The sequence below is a fragment of the Suncus etruscus genome, chromosome 2, assembly GCF_024139225.1.
Source record: "Suncus etruscus isolate mSunEtr1 chromosome 2, mSunEtr1.pri.cur, whole genome shotgun sequence".
Classification (NCBI taxonomy): Eukaryota; Metazoa; Chordata; class Mammalia; order Eulipotyphla; family Soricidae; genus Suncus; species Suncus etruscus.
The window spans coordinates 19,498,685-19,521,161 of record NC_064849.1 but is presented as its reverse complement, the minus strand read 5'-3'; the positions used below and the strand labels follow the sequence as shown (position 1 = coordinate 19,521,161).

The following is a 22,477-nucleotide window of genomic DNA, read 5'->3' as shown; positions in this document are numbered from 1 at the left end:
AGTAATTTCCCAGTGTGGTATTTTTATTATTTATTGGGGACAAGGCAAGAAATATGTAAATGGATCTCTGAGAAACCAGGTTTCAGTATCTTTGAAACCTAATATACAGCACTATGATCAGTAGTGATATCCCTGTGAAATAGTACTTGGGCCCTGGCAAAGGCATTGTACTTGGAAAGCTTACAATCAAAATTCAAACTGGCTGGGAACCAGTGGAGGCAAGTAATTTAGTAATGAGAAAAGGTCACTATTTGAAACATAACCCAGTCTTCTCACTCACAAAGTCAAACCATGAAACAAACTTTTCTTTTTTTCTAGAAGGTCTATTATTCTACTGATTTGTGCAGTTACGTGCCTGAAACTGGTGAGAGAAAAGCTAGCACAGAGATTCTTAGAGCCTCCCTTTACATTTTTATTTGCTTCCCCAAACCTCCGGATTGAAGAGATAATAAATACAAGGCTCTTTTCTAGAGGTGTCTCCCAAAGGATCAGTCACTGTCTCATAAATTATTTGTAGACATAGAGAACTGACTTGGATCCCATCAAATCTCACACTCAGAGATTACAGAAACTTACCTAGTTAAGAAAAATGACTTTTAAGTATTTAGTGGAGATTTGACCTCCACAAATGTTAACATTAAAAAAAAAAAAAAAAAAAAAAAGAGGGGCCCGGAGAGATAGCACAGCGGTGTTTGCCTTGCAAGCACCCGACCCAGGACCTAAGGTGGTTGGTTCGAATCCTGGTGTCCCATATGGTCCCCCATGCCTGCTGGGAGCTATTTCTGAGCAGATAGCCAGGAGTAACCCTGAGCACCACTGGGTTTGGCCCAAAAACCAAAAATAAATAAATAAATAAATAAAAATAAATAAAAAAAAAAAGAGAGAGAGAAGGGGCCAAAGCAATAGCACAGTGGTAAGGCATTTGCCTTGCACATAGCCAATACAGAACAGACCCCAGTTAGAATCCCGGTATCTCACATGTTCCTCCGAGCCTGCCAGGAATAACCCGAGTGCCACCGAATGTGACCCAAAAATCTAAAGGAAAAAAAAAAGAGAGAAAAAAAATCCTTAGATGTTTTGGCTTTCAAATGCCATGTAGGGGTTTCTTTTGCTATCACTCCAACAGCCACACTGTTTCACAGATTGGATTAAAAAGACTTCAAATGTTGGGGCCGGCGAGGTAGCGCTAGAGGTAAAGTGTCTGCCTTGCAAGCGCTAGCCAAGGAAGGACCCCGGTTTGATCCCCTGACGTCCCATATGGTCCCCCCAAGTCAGGGGCAATTTCTGAGCGTTTAGCCAGGAGTAACCTCTGAGCATCAAATGGCTGTGGCCTGAAAAACCAAAAAAAAAAAAAAGGACTTCAAATGTTTAAGTTAGAAAGAAAAGAATTACTAAGACTTGAGTTTATCATCATTGGGAAATATGAAATCTACAAATTTGCAAATAGCAACACTGAACTTTAAAGCAAAGATAAATAATGGTGACAAAATAATAGTAAGCAAATAATGCATTTTTGGAGGTATAATTCTAAATTTTCTACTAGCATTTCGTTATCTCTGAAAGGCATACAGAGAAAACAGTATCCTTGTATTATAGAAACTTCACAAAGTTATGGGCCGGAGAGATAGCATGGAGATAAGGCATTTGCCTTTCATGCAGAAGGTCATTGGTTCGAATCCCAGCATCCCATATGGTCCCCCTAGCCTGCCAGGAGCCATTTCTGAGCGTAGAGCCAGGAGTAACCCCTGAGCACTGCCGGGTGTGACCCAAAAACCAAAAAAATAAAAACTTCACGAGTTTGGAATTTTAGATAAGCAATTTTAGTGTGTGTGTGTGGTAATACTAGGTTCTGAACCCAGTACCACATATATCCAAGGCAAACACTTTCATGCTGAAGTACATTCCTAACTGCTGATTTTCATTCTTCAAAAGACCCTCTATCTATTCAAAAACTCTCAAAACTCCTTCCCTAGTGCACCAGATTGTTTTGAATGAATCTTAGAGATGGCAAGATAGTACAGGGGTTAAGGCTTACATGCAACAAAATCCCTTGACACACATGGTCCCCTGAACCTCACCAGGAGTGATCCCTGAGTGCAGACTAGGAGTAAGTAAACACTGTATATTACCCACAAGCCCCCAAAAGAAAATATTCTAGTCTTTCTGACTTTATTGCCTCAGTATCAATTTTCTAGTCTTGGCATGTTTTAGTTTAAGTTGTTTTTAGATCATTACCAATGATCTAGAAGTACCATGAGACTCTCAGCTATCAGTAGAATCTCAAGTTTTCATTAAAATTTTTTGCTGCATGTCCAAGAACTGGATTTTGACTCTAATTCCCCTGCTTCCCTCATTTTTTAATGTCACCACTTTTCTTCCTCTCTACTGCTTCCCAGTATTTCAAAAATTAAACCACTCTACTCCTACTCATCTTTCAAGATCCTATGCAAATGACAATTAGGAGTCATCCACAACGCCTCCAGCAGTAGCCATTCTTTCCCTTCTACATCCCTTTATGCTAGCAGGCATGATCACATGGTGTTCTGGTTGTTTTTATCTCTTGTACAATAAAAGTTATTTGGCTATGGACAATGGTTTCTCAATTTATATGCAGTATGAGATTCCGAATCTAACACAAAGTCATATTTCTATCAAATGTCTGAATGAACGTTTTGTAAAGGACAGCACTGATGTCAAAACACCTCTGCCTTTTATTTGCACAGAGGTCTCAGATAAATTTTTTTGTTTTAGTTTTTGGACCACACCCAACAGTGCTCAGGGGTTACTTCCTGGATCTGTGCTAAGGAAGCACACCTGGCAGGCTTTGGGGAGCATGTGGGATGCCAAGCACTCATGGGGAACTACATGGCAGTACCATGTTCCTAAACTTCTACTACTGAGAAATAACTGTCTATTGACAAAGCCACCCAGTCTATGGCACTTTTGTTAGAGCAGCTTTAGAAGAGCAAGGCACCTTAATTACATAGATTTTGGAAAAGGTTGTCTCCTGGGAAGGTGACTAATTGTTAGAAAATTCTGCCTTCTTTCAGGCAAATCCTGTCATTTGACATCTGAGTTGAGAAAGAATGAAGAATGTAAAAGACATGACAATGATGGAAGAAAAATTTCAAGTGAAAAATTAATTTCTGGGTCTGGGAACTGTATCCACATTGGGTCCCAGGCAACATATGGCTGGCTCTAAGCACTGCCAGGAGTGATCCTGGTGGTCCAGGGTCCTATGAGGTCTAAGCAGGATCATATCTTTGGGCCTTATTATTGAACTACTGGTCTGCTTGACTGAGTATTGCTAGAAATAACCTCAAGTCCCATGAGCATTCACTAAAAACCTGTGGTTTTATAAATAGTGAGGAAAAAATTTAAAACTCAAAATCAACAATATGCAATTTTTTTCCAGAGAGGTATTATGATATATCACAAACAATAGTTTGTATAAAGCACAAATCAAAGTTTATATTAAAGTTCTGCCTTAATCTTGTTGACAATCCAGTCAATCTGTAATTTGCTATGTATAAAGTAGAGATAATAATGTGTAGAAACGGGGCCGGCACGGTGGTGCTAGAGGTAAGGTGCCTGCCTTGCCTGCACTAGCCTAGGACGGACCACTGTTTGATCCCCTGGCGTCCCATATGGTTCCCCAAGCCAAAGCCAGGAGCAACTTCTGAGCGCATAGCCAGAGTAACCCCTGAGCGTCACCAGGTGTGGCCCAAAAACAAACAAACAAAAAAATGTGTAGAATCATGGTCATGTAATGATGCATCATTAAAAAATCTGAACAATGGGGCTGGAGAGATAGCACAGCGGTGCCTTGCATGCAGTCAACACACAGGATGAACTCTGGTTTGATTCCCGGCATTTCATATGGTCCCCGGAGCCTGCCAGGGGCAATTTCTGAACACAGAGCCAGGAGTAACCCGAGTGTTGCCAGATGAGGCCCAAAAAAACCCCAAAAAATATGAACAAAATTCTAAGAATAAAAGATTATGCCTCCTCCTCCTCTCCTCCTCCTTCTTCTCCTCCTCCTCTTTCTTCTTTTTCTTTTTGGTTTTTGGGCCACACCCGGCGGTGCTCAGGGGTTACTCCTGGCTGTCTGCTTAGAAATAGCTCCTGGCAGGCACGGGGGACCATATGGGACACCGGGATTTGAACCAACCACTTTAGGTCCTGGATCGGCCGCTTGCAAGGCTGTGCTATCTCTCTAGGCCCTTTTTTTTTTTTTTTTTTGGTTTTTGGTTTTTGGGCCACACCTGGTGACGCTCAGGGGTTACTCTTGGCTATGCACTCAGAAGTCGCTCCTGGCTTGGGGGACCATATGGGACGCCGGGGGATTGAACCGCCGTCTGTCCTAGGCTAGCGCAGGCAAGGCGCTTACCTCTAGCGCCACCACGCTAGCCCCACTTCTTTCTTCTTGTGGTTATATTTAGTGTAATTTAGAGTTGTTTATGTTTAGTTCCTTACACCTTATATCTAAATTCAGAAGCAATAAATGCTTTCTATGTCTCTGAATCAGTGGCTCTACAGGACACTAAATACTTAATATTGAGAATCTAAGAAAAATAATTGTTTGACAAGGGTTGGAGTGATAGCACAACAGGTAGGACATTTGCCTTGCATGCGGCCAACTCAGGTTCAATTCCTGGCATCCATATGGTCCCCCAAATCTGCCAGGAGTAATTTCTGAGTTCAGACCCAGGAGTAATCTCTGAGCACTGCCAGGTGTGTCCCCAAAATAAAAAAAAAAGGGGGGGGGGGCGGAGAGATAGCACAGTGGTGTTTGCCTTGCAAGCAGCCAATCCAGGACCTACGGTGGTTGGTTCGAATCCCGGTGTCCCTCGTGCCTGCCAGGAGCTATTTCTGAGCAGAGAGCCAGGAAGTAACTCCTGAGCACCGCCGGGTGTGGCCCCAAAACAAAACAAAACAAAAACAAAAAAAAGAATTGTTTGAAAAACAAAGGAAATGATATTATGCTTTAATTATTACATTAAATTAAAAATATGCTTTGCTCTTTTAGGCATGGCACATATGTTACTGGAGATCCCTGTCAAGGCTGTCACTAAATCAAAGAAAGCAACACTGGAGGATTTGAGTCCTTCTGGAGATCATATTTCTATGCTCTTATTTGATGAATAAACAACTTATCTCTGTCATACTCTGGCTTGATAGGCATACATCTGTTACTAAAATTACTTTCTGGGGGCTGGAAATAGCACAGCAGGTAGGGCATTTGCCTTGCACGCAGCCAACCCGGTTCAATCACTGGCATCCCATGTGGTCCCCTGAGACTGCCAGGAGTAATTTGAGTGCAAAGTCAGGAGTAACCCAAGTGCCACCAAGTGTGGCCCAAAACAAACAAGAACACCAACAAAAAATAACTTTCTGGGGGCTAGATACTATAGTAGGCAAAACACTTGCTTTGCATGCAGTAAACAGGGTTCAATTCACAGCATCCTCTATAGTTCCTCAGTACTTCCAGGAGTATAGAAGAGCCAAGAGTATGCCCAGAGCATACTCATGGTAGATGTGACCAAGAAAGAAAAAAAAAAAAAGGCAAATACCTTTCTTTTTTTTCTTTTTTTCTTTTTTTTGTGGTTTTTGGGTCACACCTGGCAGTGCTCAGGGGTTATTCCTGGCTCCAGGCTCAGAAATTGCTCCTGGCAGGCACGGGGGACCATATGGGACGCCGGGATTCGAACCGATGACCTCCTGCATGAAAGGCAAACACCTTACCTCCATGCTATCTCTCCGGCCCCGCAAATACCTTTCTTGAAAAAAAATTTTTCAGGTGACTATTTAATATATACTGAACTAAACTCTGTCTCCTGTAACTTCTACTTTTGAGTTTTTAACTTCTCTCAGAGTCACAAAGAATATAATTATTCTTTTTAGAAATTTTGTAAACTTCATAAAATATTCATGTGCCTTATCCAGCTCTCTTCATCTGCAGGTTAAACTTCAGTTCAAGTCAGTGTCTTTCCTCTGGATCACTTCTACTTTGCCATACTCCTCTGTGAACTGAACAAGTTCTGTGTGTGTGTGTGTGTGTGTGTGTGTGAACTGAACAAGTTCCGTGTGTGTGTGTGTACAGTGGGACTAACATGTTCTTTGCGATAAACTTTTTTAGTCCAATCCATTGGGATCTTTATAGTTAGGGACTATTAGATAATATATGTTTTTTTCTCTCAGTTTCAAAATTATCAGTTGAAAAACAAAAGAGAGAGAATACTGCTTTTCCAATACTGACAAATTTTACATTCAAGAAAGGAACTTAGGGGGCCGGGCGGTGGCGCTGGAGGTAAGGTGCCTGCCTTGCCTGCGCTAGCCTAGGACGGACCACGGTTCGATCCCCCGGCGTCCCATATGGTCCCCCAAGAAGCCAGGAGCAACTTCTGAGCACATAGCCAGGAGTAACCCCTGAGCGTCACAGGGTGTGGCCCAAAAAACCAAAAAAAAAAAAAGAAAAAAAAGAAAGGAACTTAGGAATTGAACCTGAGCCTCCTCTATTCTTTCTATCCTGGAAAGAAATCAGCTCTGAATGAGCCTAAACAGATCTAATTATAATTCAAATTTCTTCCTCAAAATACTTGGTGGGGTGGGAAATAGCATAGCAGTTAGGGCGTATGCTTAGCATGTGCCTGAGGCAGGTTTGATCCCTGGCATCACATGGTCATGTGCAATCTGTAAGGCCTGAGTACCATAGGGTGTGACCCTCCCTGGAGCTTTGCTCCCTCCCGAGCAGCACTGCTGGGGTGGTTCTGGTGTTCCTGACATTGCAGAGCCCAAAACAGCACCTTATCTTCAAGCTGTAACACTTAACTCCCAGTCAGGTTTACAAGTATCAGAGGTTTATAAGTTTCAATTTTACCAAGTATCAACACGTCTCAGGAGGCTTCCCCACCAAAAAAACCACACCACACACACACACACACACACACACACACACACACACACACACACACACACACACGTTTACAAGTATCAGAGGTTTATAAGTTTCAGTTTTACCAAGTATCAACACATCTCAGGAGGCTTCCCCACCAAAAAAACCCACACCACACCACACCCACACACCCACGTTAATGCAAGAAAACCTCTTTAAAAATCCTAAGTAATGGGGCCAGAGTGGTGGTAGAAGCTGTAAGGCGCCAGCCTAGGATAGACCTTGGTTCGATCCCCCAGCGTCCCATATGGTCCCCCAAGCCAGGTGCGATTTCTGAGCGCACAGCCAGGAGTAACCCCTAACCGTCACCAGGTGTGGCCCAAAAAACAAACAAACAAACAAAAAATCCTAAGTAACACAATAAATAGGACATAAGCTCATTTCATTCATTCAGAGTACAGTGACTACTCAGAGTATAAGAGAAGCCTGGGAAACAAATTACCAATCATATATATTTTTTTAATTTTTGATTTTGGGCCATACCTGGCATCACTTAAGGGTTACTCCTGGCTATAAACTTAGAACTCGCTCCTGGCAGGCTCAGGGACCATATGGGATGCCAGGGCTTGAACCCAGGTTGGTCCTGGGTTGGCCACATGCAAGGCAAATGCCCTACGCAGTGGTCCTCAAACTATGGTCCGCGGGCCACATATTGTATCTGTTTTGTTTCTTCATTGCAAAATAAGATTTATGCAGTGTGCATAAGAATTTGTTCATAAGTTTTGTTTTTACTATAGTCAGACCCTCCAATGGTCTGAGGGACAGTGAACTGGTCCCCTGTTTAAAAAGCTTGAGGACGGGCCCGGAGAGATAGCACAGCGGCGTTTGCCTTGCAATCAGCCGATCCAGGACCAAAGGTGGTTGGTTCGAATCCCGGTGTCCCATATGGTCCCCCGTGCCTGCCAGGAGCTATTTCTGAGCAGACAGCCAGGAGTAACCCCTGAGCAATGCCGGGTATGGTCCCAAAACCAAAAAAAAAAAAAAAAAGTTTGAGGACCCCTGCTACAGCAATGGTATCACTCTGGCTCCTCCATATCCTATATTTAAGTCCATGACTGGAAAAGCTGTGATAAGTGTTGACTGACTCTATAGTGGAGTGAAGATTTTTTGCTTCCCTAGAATTTAGGTAGACAGACAAAAATTACGTTTTAAGTAATCATAAAAAACTTTTTTTTTGTTACACCCAGTGGTGCTCAAGTGGGTTACTCCTAGCTCTGTGCTCAGAAAACCATGTGGGATGCTGGGAAATGAAGCCCCATCTGAATCAGTTGCGTGCAAGGCAAATGCCCTACCATTGTGCTACCACTCCAGCCCCCCAAAACTTGTTTTTTGGCCTCCCAAGTATGGCTCTAGAGGAGGCTTGGTGGGCCCTTTCTGGTTATTCTCAGCCAACCAATCAAATGATCTGGGTGTGTTGCTTGGATTCTACAGTCTGAGGCCTACAAGGCATTAATCCTTGTACTATTTCTCAGGCCCCTTTTTGTTTTGGGGCATATCTGGAGGTACTGCCAGTGGTGCTGGTGTACACACAGTGGCAGTGTTAAGGATTAAATCTGTGAAAAGCATTCCCTTGAACAATCTCTTCTGGCCCTCAAACTCATCATTTTTGTTTATATTTTGGGCCATACATGACAATGCTCAGGGGCTACTGCTAGCTTTGCTTTCAGGAATTATCCCTAGCAGTGCTTAGGGGACCATATGGGATGTAGAAAATAAAATCCAGATCAACTAAAACAGGGTTGGCCTTGTGCAAGGTAAGCACTCTGCCCCCTGTACTATCTCTCCAGCCCCATACATTTATTTTTAATAGTTGGTCAGAACATATATTAGGCTTTGTTGATATTCAAGAACTGTTCTATGGGCTGGAAAAATTGTATAGTAGGTAAGGCAACCACCTTGCAATGTGGTTGACCCAGGTTTGATCCCTAATATCTCATGATCCCCTGAGCTTCATCAGGAATGATCCTTGATTTAAACGCCAGGAATAAGACCTGAACACTGCTGGGAGTACTGTATACACCCCACTAATGAAAACAAAATAAAAAAAAAAGTTTGACATTTTACATGTGTGTCTGGTGCTTGGGATCAAACCTAAGACATCAGATAAACAAAGCAAGTGCTCTTCCAGTCAGTTTACATGCCAAAACATAATTACTTTTCTTAATAAGTTACATAAAAGATATAAAAACAACTATTTTGTTTGTTTTTGTTTTTGGGTAACAGCCTACGGTGCTCAGGGGTTACCCCTGGCTCTGTGCTCAGAAATCGCCCCTGGCAGGCATGGGGGTGGGGGTGAGGGGGTGGGACAGGACCATATGGGATGCTGGGATTCGAACCACCATCCGTCCTGGATCAGTTGCATGTAAGGCAAACGCCCTGCCCACTGTGCTATCTCTCAGGCCCAACTACTTTATTTTTAATGAGCACACCTGTTTTCTTTCTTTCTTTTATTTTTTTTTTTGGGGGGGGGGTCACACCCAGCGGTGCTCAGGGGTTACTCCTGGGTCTGTGCTCAGAAATTGCTCCTGGTAGGCATGGGAGAACCATATGGAATGCGATTCGAAAACAGGAGATGCCTGTTTTTACTTCCCTAGCCTATTCTGGGATTTGATCAGTCCTGGATCAGCTGTGTGCAAGACAAATGCCCTACTGCTGTGCTATCTCCCCAGCCCCAAGCCAACTACTTCTTTTGTTTGCTTGTTTTATTTTTGGTTTTTGGGCTACACCCAGTAATGCTCAGTGGGTTACTCCTGGCTATGCACTCAGAAACAGCTCCTGGCTTAGGGGACCATATGAGATGCTGAGGGATCAAATCGTAGTCTGTCCTAGGTCAGCCGCATATAAGATAAATGCCTTACGGCTGCACCACTGCTCTGGCCCCAAGCCAACTACTTTCAACCAGTAATGAAATAAAAGATTAAGTAATGGAGTCAGAAAATAGCTAAAATGGGTAGAGTTGGGGCCAGAGAGATAGCACGAAGATAAGGCATTTGCCTTGCATGCAGAAGGCTGGTGGTTCAAATCTCGGCATTCCATATGGTCCCCCCGAGCCTGCCAGGAGCGATTTCTGAGCGTAGAGCCAGGAGTAACCCCTGAGCGCTGTCGGGTGTGATCCAAAAACAAAACTAAACAAACAAACAAAATATAAAATGGGTAGAGTTATGGCCTCCAGCATAACCAGGGTGGTCAAGATGGCCCAGTGCATCAGTCAAGGTGCTATGCGGAAGAGAACATGGGACATCCAGGAATAAACTATGGCTAGAAAATGCAAGCACACATGTGAAAGGTAGTTTCAGAAACTTTCTTAGACAAACTAACTCCTTTCATTACTCCACAATAAAATGGAATGGGATTAGTTCTTAGAAAACAAGACAAATATGAGGTACATGCTAATTGAGTTATTTCTTTAAAGAAGAAAACAAAAATAATTATAGCAACATGAAGATGTTCACTATAGCTCATAAATAAGTGGCTTCACAGTAATATTATTGTTAATAATGCTAAACAATAAGATGAACAGCAAGATAACAATTATTACTTATATTGGAGTAGATACTATACTAGAAGCAATATTATTAAATCCTTACAACAATCCTCTGAGGAAAATAAATAACTGGAGTTTCTGTTTTTTATTTTTTTTTTTTTTTTTTTTTTTTTTAGTTTTTGGGTCATACCCGGCAGTGCTCAGGGGTTACTCCTGGCTCCATGCTCAGAAATTGCTCCTGGCAGGCACGGGGGACCATATGGGACGCTGGGATTTGAACCGATGACCTCCTGCATGAAAGGCAAATGCCTTACCTCCATGCTATCTCTCCAGCCCCTCTGTTTTTTATTTTGATTTTGAGGGCCATATCTGGAAGTGCTTGGGGGGGATCATGAGAGATCATAAATCCTGTGCTCTAGCCCATTTAGCTATCTCTCTGGTCCTTGATATGAATGAATATTGGTGTTCAGAACTTGAGTGCTCTACTTTGGATCACAATGGTGGTAACATGAAGTTACCAATTACTCTCTGTAAGGGAAGAACACATACAAAGGAAAAGTTCCTTTCTTTTTATAGTTGTCAAACTAGGGTAAGGGATATAGCTCAGTGGTAGAGTACTTGCCTTACATATTTGAGACACTGGAATCATAAAACAAAGTAAACAAAATAAATTGACAATATAGAATCTCATCAATTTTTTAACAAGTTTCTTTTTCTTTTCTTTTTTTTTTTTGAATGACTCAACACATAATAATTGTGGCCACTGCTGGTTAGAGAGACCATGCAGTGCTGGAGATCATACAAGGGCTCCCATATGCAAAAGATGCATTCTGATCCTTTGGGTAATCTCCCTGGCTTTCAAATCATACTGCTCTCCCCTCCACACTCACACTTAGCACCACCCCCCTTTTTCCTGCAACACCAAAAAGTGCTCAGGGCTTATTCCCAGTTTTGTGTTCAGGGAGCATTCTTGGTGGAGTCCAGGGGTACAGTGTCAGAGATTGAACCAGGGTTGATCACATGCAAGGAAAGTGCCTTAAAAATAAAAATAAGGAGCCAGAGAGATAGCATGGAGATGAGGCATTTGCCTTGCATGCCAAAGGACGGTGGTTCAAATCCCAGCATTCCATATGGTCCGCCGAGCCTGCCAGGAGCAATTTCTGAATGTAGAGCCAGGAGTAACCCCTGAACGCTGCCAGGTGTGACCCAAAAATCAAAAATAAAATAAAATAAAATAAAATAAATGAAAAAAGGGGTGGAAGCTTGTCTTGTACATAGCTGATCTGGGTTTAATCCCCTGTATCCCATATGGCCCCCAAACCTTCCTGGAATAAGCACAGAGCCAAATATATGCCCTGAACACTGTTAGGTGTGATCCCCTAACCAAAAAAGAAAGTACCTTAACTCCTATATTATCTCTCCATCTCCAAATATTGGCCTTTTAAATTTATGTCAATTATTGAGAAAAAAATAGTCTTTGTATTGTCTTTTCTGTTTTGGGCCATATTCAGCAATGCCTAGGATTTACGTCTGGTTCTTTGCTCATGGATCATTCCTGGTGGTAACTAGGATTGAACCTATGTCTAAGAATTCAAGGCATGTTGTATTATTTTTCCAAGTCACAAATTTTATAGCTTTAATAATGTTCAAGATATCTTTATTCATTTGTTATTTGCATTTTTCTTCTATAAATTGCTTGTTCATATCCTTTGTTCATTTTGAGTTAAATATTTATTGTATTGATCTGTAGACAGTAATTTCTCTTCTGCTATATTAACATTTAGACTATAAATCATAAATGGAGACAATTAGCCAACTTTAAAAAGCCATTCCGTATCTTCTAGCAAATTCCATGTGGATTTAAGATAATGAAATTATGAAAGCATGAAAGCATAATCCTTTCTTATGGTAGTTGGTCAGTTTGTCAACATTCATAGCTATGCAATAATGTTGAATAATAAATAATTCTAATGGGAAGACTAGTACACTACCAATCATACTAGAAAATGTGTATACGAGGACAGTAGGGGCTGGGGATATAGCACAGGGAGAGATATATGTATACACACAAGTGCACACACACACAGGATATATATGTAGTACAAGTGCATGCAGGGCACCCTAATAGGGGGGTCTTCCTATATTCAATCCCTGACATTACATGACATCTTGAGCATCACCAGCTGTAGATCTGGAAGCCCTGAGAGGTGCCATGGTATCCCTGGGTGTTCAACTCAACACGATCAAAGTAGTACCACATCCTTGGGCACTAGCATTGAACTTGCTCCAGTTGGCCAAGAATCTCGGGAAGTGATCCCGAGGCTCCCAGAATACCACTTGGGATGGCTCCCTTCCCCTGAGATAGAGGACAGGAGTTATGGATATCAACTCACTGCCATGTCTAAAATCCACAATGTAGGAGTTCGAGAAAAGGAGTAACAGGAGATAAGATACTTGCCTTGCACAGGACTGACCTTGGTTCAATCCCAGAACCAAATATGGCCGCTAAGTACCACTAGAAGTAATCCCTGGGCACAAAGCCTGAGGTGCTCATGAGTAAGCCTGAGCACTGCTGTGTGTAGACCAGCCTCTGCCAGCTCTCCTTTCCCCCAACCAAATTTACATATAATATTGACTCTCCAAAAGCTTAATCACTACTAGCCTGCTGTTGCCTTAGTGATATAAACATATATATGGTACTAACATATTTTGTATATATATTATTTACTGTACTCTTACAATAAAATAAGCTAGAAGAAAGAAATATTTTTAAAATCAAGAGGGGGACATAGAGATAGCACAGCAGGTAGGTTGCTTACCTTGCATGTGGGTGAACCAGGTTCATTCCCCAGAATCTCATATGGTCCCCTGGGCACTACCTGAAGTTAATCCTGAGGGCAGAGCCAGGAATAACCCCTGAGCACTGTTGGGTGTAGCCCTCGAACAAAAACAAATCAAAAAATCAGAAGGAAAATAAAATACATTTATATTTCCATACTGTATGTATCAATATTAAGTTTACATCATTTGTTCGAAAGGAAAGAAAATCTATTTATGACCTGCACAACTCATATTCTTGGAAATTATGATCCTGTTAAGTTATTGGGGCCAAAGTGATAATACAGTGGGTAGGGTGTTTGCCTTGCATGCAGCCCACATGGGTTTGATCCCTGAAACTCCACATTATCCCCCAAGCTCACTAGGAGTGATTCTTGAGTGCAGAGCCAGTATAACCCCTGTGCACCACCAGGTATGGCCTAAAATGTCTTTAGGGGAAAAAAAAGTTAAAAAATAGTATCTATGATTCTATTGTTCTAAAAGCAAATAAACTAAGCATTAGAAAATCTTGGCCTCAAATGGCTGAGGTTCATGCTTCTTTACATGTGAGAGTCCTGGGCTCAATCCTAAATTGTTCCCAAGCACCTCCAGAATAGCCCCTAAGTACCACTGAGATGGGAAGTCTAATTCATTGGGTGGATGCGGCTCAGAACATCACCACCAGAAAGGAAGATCCATTATGCTTTTAATTTTGGTTTTGGGGGCCTGAGTGATAGCACAGCGGTAGGGCATTTGCCTTGCATGTGGCTGACCTGGAGCAGACCTGGGTTCAATCCCTGGCATCCCATATAGTCCACTGGGCCTGCTATATGGGACTTCAGAGCACAGAGCCAGGAGCACTGCCAGATGTATCCACCCTCCTACCCCCCACTGCAAATTGGTTTTGGGGCATGTGTGATGATGCTCAGGGACCCTTCCTTCCTTCCTTCCTTCCTTCCTTCCTTCCTTCCTTCCTTCCTTCCTTCCTTCCTTCCTTCCTCCCTCCCTCCCTCCCTCCCTCCCTCCCTCCCTCCCTCCCTCACTCCCTCCATTCTTTCTTTCTTTCTTTCTTTCTTTCTTTCTTTCTTTCTTTCTTTCTTTCTTTCTTTTTTTTTTTTTTTTTTGGGTCACACCCTGCGGTGCTCAGGGGTTAGTTACTCCTGGCTGTCTGCTCAGAAATAGCTCCTGGCAGGCTCGGGATACCATATGGGACACGGGGATTCGAACCAACCACCTTTGGTCCTGGATCGGCTGCTTGCAAGGCAAACGCCACTGTGCTATCTCTCCGGTCCCCTCCCTCCCTCTTTCTTTTCTTTCTTTTTTTGTACCCGCCCTCTTTTCTTTTTTTCTTTTTTATTTTTCCCCCTCTTTTCTTTTCTTTTCTTTTCTTTTCTTTCTTTTTGGTTCACACCTGGCAGCGCTCAGAAATCGCTCCTGGCAGGCTCGGGATACCATATGGGATGCCGGGATTCTAACCACTGACCTTCTGCATGTAAGGCAAACGCTTTACCTCCATGCTATCTCTCCTTAGGGACTATGTGCTCAGGAGTGCCCCCTAGCGGTACTCAGGGGACCATATATGGCACCCTGAATTGAACCACGCAAGCAAAGTTGTCCCATGCAAGGAAAGTGCCTTACCTCCTTCTTTCACTTATATTTTTGGGCCACACCTGACAGTGCTCAGGGATAGCTCCTGGCTCTGCACTCAGGAATCATTCCTGGCAGGCTTGGGGGACAACATAAAATGCTGGTGATCAAACTCACGTCAGCCATATATAAGGCAAATACCGTAACCTACTCACTGTACTATCTCTCCTGCCCCCTCTTTATTGATTTATTTTTGGCTAGAAAAATCTTACCATTAAAAGAAAAATTCCATATATATAAATTGAAAATGAGGGAGGTGAAGGTAACTTGAGAAATGGACCTTACATAACTTTTTGTTTTGTTCTTTTGGGCCACACTCAAGCATGTTCAGAGTAGGGTGTTTGCTTTGCACGTAGCCAACCCAGGCACAATCCCCGGCATTTCACACAGTCCCCAGAGCCTGCCAGGAGTGATTTCTGAGCATAGAGGCAGGAGTAACCCCAGAGCATCACTGAGTGTGGCACAAAAACAAAAACAAAAAGGAGAGAAAAGGAAACAACAAATAACAATAGCAACAGTTAATGTTTTTTTTGTGTGTATGTGTGGTTTTTGGGTCACACCCGGCAGTGCTCAGGGGTTACTCCTGGCTCCATGCTAAGAAATTGCTCCTGGCAGGCACGGGGGACCAAATGGGATGCCAGGATTCGAACCGATGATCTTCTGCATGAAAGGCAAACGCCTTACCTCTATGCTATCTCTCCGACCTCCAACAGTTAATAATGTTAATACAGTTAGTAATGCTTACTACATTAGGTGATTTTCTAAGTGCTTGAGATAACAACTTAGTTAATCTTTACTACCACCCTGACAGTGGTGCTGTGATGAATTCAGGGCCTCATACATGCAAGTCTAAATACTATTATTTTTTGGTGGGGGCCATACCACATAGTGCTTAGGGGCTAACTCATGGAGGTGCTTAGGAGCCTGTCAAACCACTGGCTTTCACATGCAAGGCATGCATTTTAATTATTTGCCCCTCCCCAGCAACCCTGATCCTTTTTCAAAATATCCATATACATATGAGAAAACTGAGGAAGAAACTATTTAGAAACTGCTTAGAGATAAACAATCAGGAATACAGGGCTCTATAAATTTAAGGCCAACAGAGGCTCTATAAATTTAAGTCCAATTTTAGTATCTCTTAATGCTATGTCACTTCTCCAGGAATGTAGGATCCACGAAACACAAAGTAAAACATTATAATTTGTGGGCTATAGAGACAGTATAGCTGATTAGTCATTTGTCTTATAGGCAACTAATCAGGGTTCAATCCCTAGTACCAAATATGGTCCCTAAGTCCTGCCAGGAGAGTTTCCTGAGCTCATAGCCAGGAGTAAGTCCTGAGTACTAACTACTGGATGCGCCTTCTTATTCCCAAATTTGGATCTTAGGTTGGACAGATAGTACATGGGTAAAGCACTTGCTTTGTATACTGCTTGTGACCTGTGTTCAATTTCCCCCAAGCCCTACCAGGAATGATCTCTGAGTGAGAGCCAGGAGGAAGCCCTGAACATTAAGGGTGTGGCTCCAAAACAAAACAACAAAAAGCCCCAGAATGAAACACTATCATTTGTGCCAGGGATATGGTTCACTGGTAGAATACATGTATAATTTTTGAATTTGATCCTTAGCACCAAAACAAAAACAAAAACAGTATAATTTGTAGTTCAAATTGACCAAAATTAAAGACTGACCCAAGTGAATGTGGAAAATTAGTATTGCTAATTTTCCTGGTGGAATGAATGAACACTACTTTTTTTTTTTTTTTGTAGAAATTATCTTCTTACAAAAACATACTCTAAAAAGGAAATTTAGAAAAATAATGTACCCAATAAAGATGGGCAACAGGAAGTTTCTTACTAAAACATTAATTTTAGTTTTTCCTGAAATCCTAAAATCTGAAAATTCCTTTCAGTTCCTCCCTCAACTCTCAGATGCCAATAATACCACTAGAGGAAGAGCATTCCATTTTGCCAAGCTGCTTCCCTGGCAATTTAACCAGCTCCAGGTTAACCTTTCTCTGAGAGCTTGTTTCCTTTTCTGTTTGGTCACACCCAGCAATGCTCAGAAGTTAGTCCTGGCTCTGCACCGGGGAACTATGCCTGGTGGTGCTCAGGGGACCATATAGGGTGCCAGAAATTAAACCCAGGTTGGTGGCATGCAAGGCAAATACCCTCCCCACTTTACTCAGGACTCAGGCCATGAAAGCTTTTTTTTTTTTTTTGTGGTTTTTGGGTCACACCCAGCAGTGCTCAGGCTCCATGCTCCATGGCTCCATGCTCAGAAATTGCTCAGGCAGGCACGGGGTACCATATGGGACACTGGGATTCGAACCAATGACCTTCTGCATGAAAGGCAAATGCCTTACCTCCATGTTATCTCTCCGGCCCCTGGCCCTGAAAGCTTTTTAATTTTTTTTTATTGTTTTGGTTTTTGGGCTACACTAGGTGTGCTCAGGGGCTACTCCTGGCCCTGCACTCAAAAATTACTTTTGGCAGGAGTGATGGTGCAGCAGTAGAGCATTTGCTCTGCACGTGGATGACCCAGGACGGACCTCGGTTCAATTCCCCCCACATCCCATATGGTCCCCCAAGCCAGAAGCGATTTCTGAGTACATAGCTAGGAGTAACCCCTGAGTGTCACCGGGTGTGGCCCAAAAACAAAAACAAATTACTTTTGACAGGCTCAGGGAACTACATGAGATGCTGGGGATTGACCCCAATATTCTGCATGGAAGGTAAATGCCCTACCTGCTGTGCTCTCCCTTTGGCCTGAAAGCTTGTTTCTTGGCATACAGACAACACGTGAAATGAATAACTCCCTTCCAGTGGCAGACACATTCTGTTTCTACTTTCTTCTGTATTTCTTCCTTTGCTTCCTTCTCAAGAAATTTAAGACCGAGGGTGAGAAGCTCAAACTTTTTTCTTCTGCTATTCAAAATTCATTAAAACGATTCATGTTTTCTGTTCTTAGTTAACTCTAATCAAACAATAGAAAGGTAGCATGTGAATTTGTCAAATCTTCAGTCTCAGGTTTACTACATGTTAAATAACTATGATTTACTTAAAGCATCTCATAGCTTTCCTTAACACTTCAGTCATCCTAGAAATCCATAAACTCCTTAGTAAAGAAACATCAAGAGGAGCACAATGCTATAAGAGACTGTTACTATGCATCACTGCATAGCTACATACGTATACAGACATATTTTTTAGGGGGTGGGCCCACACCTGGCTGCTTTCTTGGCTCTGCACTCAGGGTTCAGTCACTCCTGGTGATGCTCAGGGGATCATATGGGTTGCCAGGGATCTAACTTGGGTTAGCAGTGAGCAAAGCAAGCAAACTCCCCATTGTACTATCACTCTGGCCTTACAGACTCAAAGTTGATCAGGAAAGGCAGCACACAATGATGATAATGCCAGTCAGCTCTTTCAAAAACATGGCGGGTCAGCTTCCTTTAAGAACACTTTCATTCACATATCCAAGAACCCCAGTAACTTTTGTACAAGTGTGCAGGAAACTTGCCTGCCTGGTGGTCTCTGATTAGAACAAAGTGATTACCAAGTGCAAGGGGATGAGGCGCGTTTGGTGCTCCATGGTCGAGCACTTGCCTTGCTTGCATGTGGAAGGCCCTGGCTTTGATTCCTGGCACTGCCACATTCAAGAATGAAAGGAGAAAAATACCAACAACAACTTTCAAAAGAAACCCCAAAAAAATGTGAGGGTGCAACAGACACACTAGTAGCTCAGCTAACTCAAAAAGCCCAAAACCAACGCAGATCACATTTTCCCAGAGACAGGAATTAAAAGTTGTTTCAGGAGTTGAGCGATTAAAGCCTTGGGAGAAACACACCGTGCAAACCCTGGGCAAGACTGCAGGTTCTGGGGGTTGGGAGGCATCACTACCTCCGAAGCACCCCTTTTCCCGTCCATCCAAACACCATTAAACACGACGCTCGAGAGAGTTTCCACCAACAGATCCTGCAACCCTCACCTCCATGCCAGGTACAACTATATGGGAACTCCCTAAATCCATCCAGAGTCTGTCCTCCTATCTCATCCCACCCCATCTCCTGTGACCCAACAACTGCTGGACAGCTCCAGTGACCCTTGCAAGAAGCAAGACACCTTGGGGGTGAAGTGGGGGGACAGCTCCAGCACAAACTCCGGGTGCCCCTACCGCGAGCACACTCGTGTGTGTGTGTGTGTGTGTGTGTGTGTGTGTGTGTGTGTGTGTGTGTGTGTGTGTGCTGAGCCAATCTTCTGAGGCCTGGTGGGTGAAGTGGGGGGACAGCTCCAGCACAAACTCCGGGTGCCCCTACCGCGAGCACACGCGAGTGTGTGTGTGTGTGTGTGTGTGTGTGTGTGTGTGTGTGTGTGTGCTGAGTCAATCTTCTGAGGCCTGGAGGGGCCTTTGGATACAGGGGGGTCTGGGGGAGAAGCCCCAACTTCTTCCTCCCCGCCTCACCTGGTTTGGAGGTGGTGGTGGTCCTGGAAGGAGCAAGCCACAGTGAGGGAGCAAAGTTGTGGTAAGAAGCAGAAGCGGGGCGGGGTGCATGTGCAGGAACCCCCAAAACTGAACACACCCACCAGCTCGTGCATGTTTTCTCCTGCAAGGTCACACTTATTCTCAAGCCACTTTCCCCAGGACCCCTAAGATTTCAGGGGGCTGTGGGGGGGGGCGACCCTTAGTAGGGCCTTTTCTTTCTCTGAAGCAAGCGGTCCCTTTGCAATCTCAGAAAGCATCTCCAACACCCCTAGTTCCTCAAGGTGGGGGGGCTGTCCCGACCCGCACCCCAACTCTCTGGGGGCGCCCCTCAACGTCCCCCCACACCTTCCAGCCGCCTCCAGGACGCCCCCCACACCCATCACCGCCTCCACAGCCGGCCCCAGCCCCCAGCTCCCCTCAAAGCAGTCGCCCCCATCGCTCGCACCCTGGCGGATACAATTTGAAGCCCCTCAGGATCTCCCGGGCCCGCTCGTCCTTGGCTGACATGATGCTGCGGCCGCCGCCCGCGGCTGGGTGCGGGTCCGGGTCCGGGTCCGGGTCCGGGTCGGTCCCTCGCTGGCCCGGCGGAGCCTCGCGAGACACCACACGGGGTCCGAAAGCCCAGCAGGGCAGAGCCTGCCTGCAGTCCGTCCGGCGTGGAGAAGAAGCGGCGGCCAGACGCGCACCGGCCTCTCTCTCTCCCTGTCTGCCTCCTCTGAAGCTTTTGCTCCCGCTCCTGAGCTCTTCTCCTTCCCCTTCGCCTCGGAGAGCCCGCCCCCCGGCCAATAGGAAGCCGGATTTGATGATTGACGTCCCAGCCAGCCAATAGCAACGCGCAGCGGCATCGCCGAGAGGACCCGGAGCGTCAATGGGAAGGGCCCCCTCTTCCCCGGGAAGTCCCGTAGGACTCCTTCGGTGTTGTTGTTGCCTTCGAGGCGGTCCCGGCGGGGTTCGCTTTCGGAGCTGCAGAGAGGGCCTCGAGGGACTCTGTTGCCGCCGCCGCCGACTGCGTACTCATTGCACGGCTTCGGGACTGCACGGCGGGTTGCTGCAAGCGATGTGGCCGAGACTACATTTCCCAGCACCCCACTGGCGTTTCTCCCTCCCCCTCCAGGGAACTACAACTCCCGGCATGCACTGGGAACCTCCGTGGACTACAAGTCCCAGCTTTCCTGCAGACTAGTCTTCAATAACTTAAAGACTTCTTCTGGGTGCCCCAGATAGTGTGCGCCCATTCCTAAACATCGCTTGCGGGTTTGGGGTTTGCACCCCATGCGAGACTCGAAGCAACCTCGGGAAGCTTCCTCTTCATCCTCAGAAGATGATGACAGCCCACGGAGTGGTAACTTATGTGGACGTGGACCCCAGAAAGCTTCTGCAAATCAGGGTAGGCTGCAACAAAACAAAACAAAACAAAACAAAAAACTTGATTAAATTCTGACATATAATATAACATAGTTGACTATCATTTTTATTTCTTAGCCTAAGGCGCCTTATATATATACTTGTTGGGGCTTCTGTGGGGGTGGCTCTTGAGTTGGACTAGGAAAAGAATTCGATTTGTAGATTTAGAATATCAAGAGAGGAAAGTAGAGAATTGGCTAACCCAACCCTGTTGTTCTACATAGGAGGAAACGGACTCACGGAGGCGAGATTATTTACCGGTCACAGCCAATTGGGGCAGAATTAGAATGGTTCTCTGAGTCTTCTACCCTCCATTAAGGGGGCAATGCTTTTTAGCAGCTCAGCAGATTGTCAGTCTCCTTGGTGAAGTTTTCTCAGGTAAGCATTTATTTGGTGAATTCCCTAAGTGAGGAAGTCTGTTGTTGATATCTGACTCTAAGTAGGATTTGGTGTTTTGATTTGTTCTTGGTTCCTCACAATGAGACAATGACATTTAACTTGATTTCAGGAAGTAAAAATATAGCATAAGTCCTAGAGAAATCTGCCTTTCTTTCTCTGTCTCCTTTTCACTCACCTAATTTTTCCTTCAATATAATTCAGCAAATAGCAGAATTCAGCTGTTTGGTGTTTTTGCCAGGTGTTCTCTGAGTAAAAGTCAAGATTATATCTACAAGGAAGATAACCATCTAGTTAAGGAAATGAGATTCCTGGGAGATTCATTCCACCTAACTCTGGTAAGTGGTGGGGGAAGAAATGACATCAGCATGTTCTAGAGGTTTTGATAGATAGATTTAAGCCAGCTGTCGAAACTTAATGGAGTTTAAATGACTTTAAACTCAAAGGTGCATTATATACTATCTAGGCTGGCCTTTTGTTCATCTAAATATTTTTGTTTGAGTCCGTGCCGGTAAATATTAAACTTCAGGATAATTTTGCATTCTTGGGAGAGAGGTCTATTCTCCATGGAAGTGGGCTGGTTGTCAGTTACTATGGTGTCTTTAGCTTGGAGATACAAAGCTGCTTGAGCATTATTGTCTGTTTCTTATCCTGGACTTGTGCACTGGTGCTAGGAAAGGAGTTGCTGGCTGGATGTGCATTTGATCAGCAGAAGAAGATAACATCAGTGTTCCAAAACTGCTGGGGGCAGTTCCACCTTCATCAGGAACAGGAGAACATTTTTGTTTCTTGTCAATTAAGTGCTCTCAGTCTTTTAGGTTCAGCCATTCCAGAAAATGTAGTTTTCTCATTCTAGTCCCCCCCCCCTTTACACAATTGTGTAATGTTTTAGTGGTACAATTTCATGCCTCTGAAGTTGTGAACTCTCAGTAGAAACCTTTACCTGTATAGCTATTCTCTGCTTTTCATTCCTGGCATGCAGTTTCAGAGACCTCACTGACATGAGTCTAGATCTGTACCCCTCATTTATTACCCTGAGTCCAATTTCCAGTCATTCTGGGTGTCTTATGCACCAGCATATGGTACACAGTTAGTACACACTAACTATGTTACTGCTTTCTTCCTTGTTTTAGATGCCTGTTTATTCTTTCCCAGCCTATTCTGGCATCTTCTTCCAAAGCATTGCCATCTCTTTCCTAGCACTTAGCACACTGAAGGCAAGAGCCTCATTTAGTTTTTTGGAGGCGGGTATACATGGTGGTGCTCAGGGATCACTCTTGGTGGG

The 22,477-nt window shown here is 44.1% G+C and overlaps 1 protein-coding gene across 1 annotated transcript in view; it reads right to left on the bottom strand.

Moving 5' to 3' along the window:
* The window catches only part of PDE6D (phosphodiesterase 6D), a 69,796-nt gene extending 49,386 nt beyond the window's left edge, over positions 1-20,410 (bottom strand). Inside the window, exons 1-2 of the mRNA XM_049768908.1 lie at positions 20,321-20,410; positions 19,850-20,274 (exon numbers count right to left, since the gene is read on the bottom strand). Of these exons, the coding sequence (XP_049624865.1) occupies positions 19,850-20,274; positions 20,321-20,410 (515 nt within the window). The remainder of the gene's footprint in view (positions 1-19,849; positions 20,275-20,320) is intronic.
* Between the last annotated feature and the right edge of the window lie 2,067 nt (positions 20,411-22,477).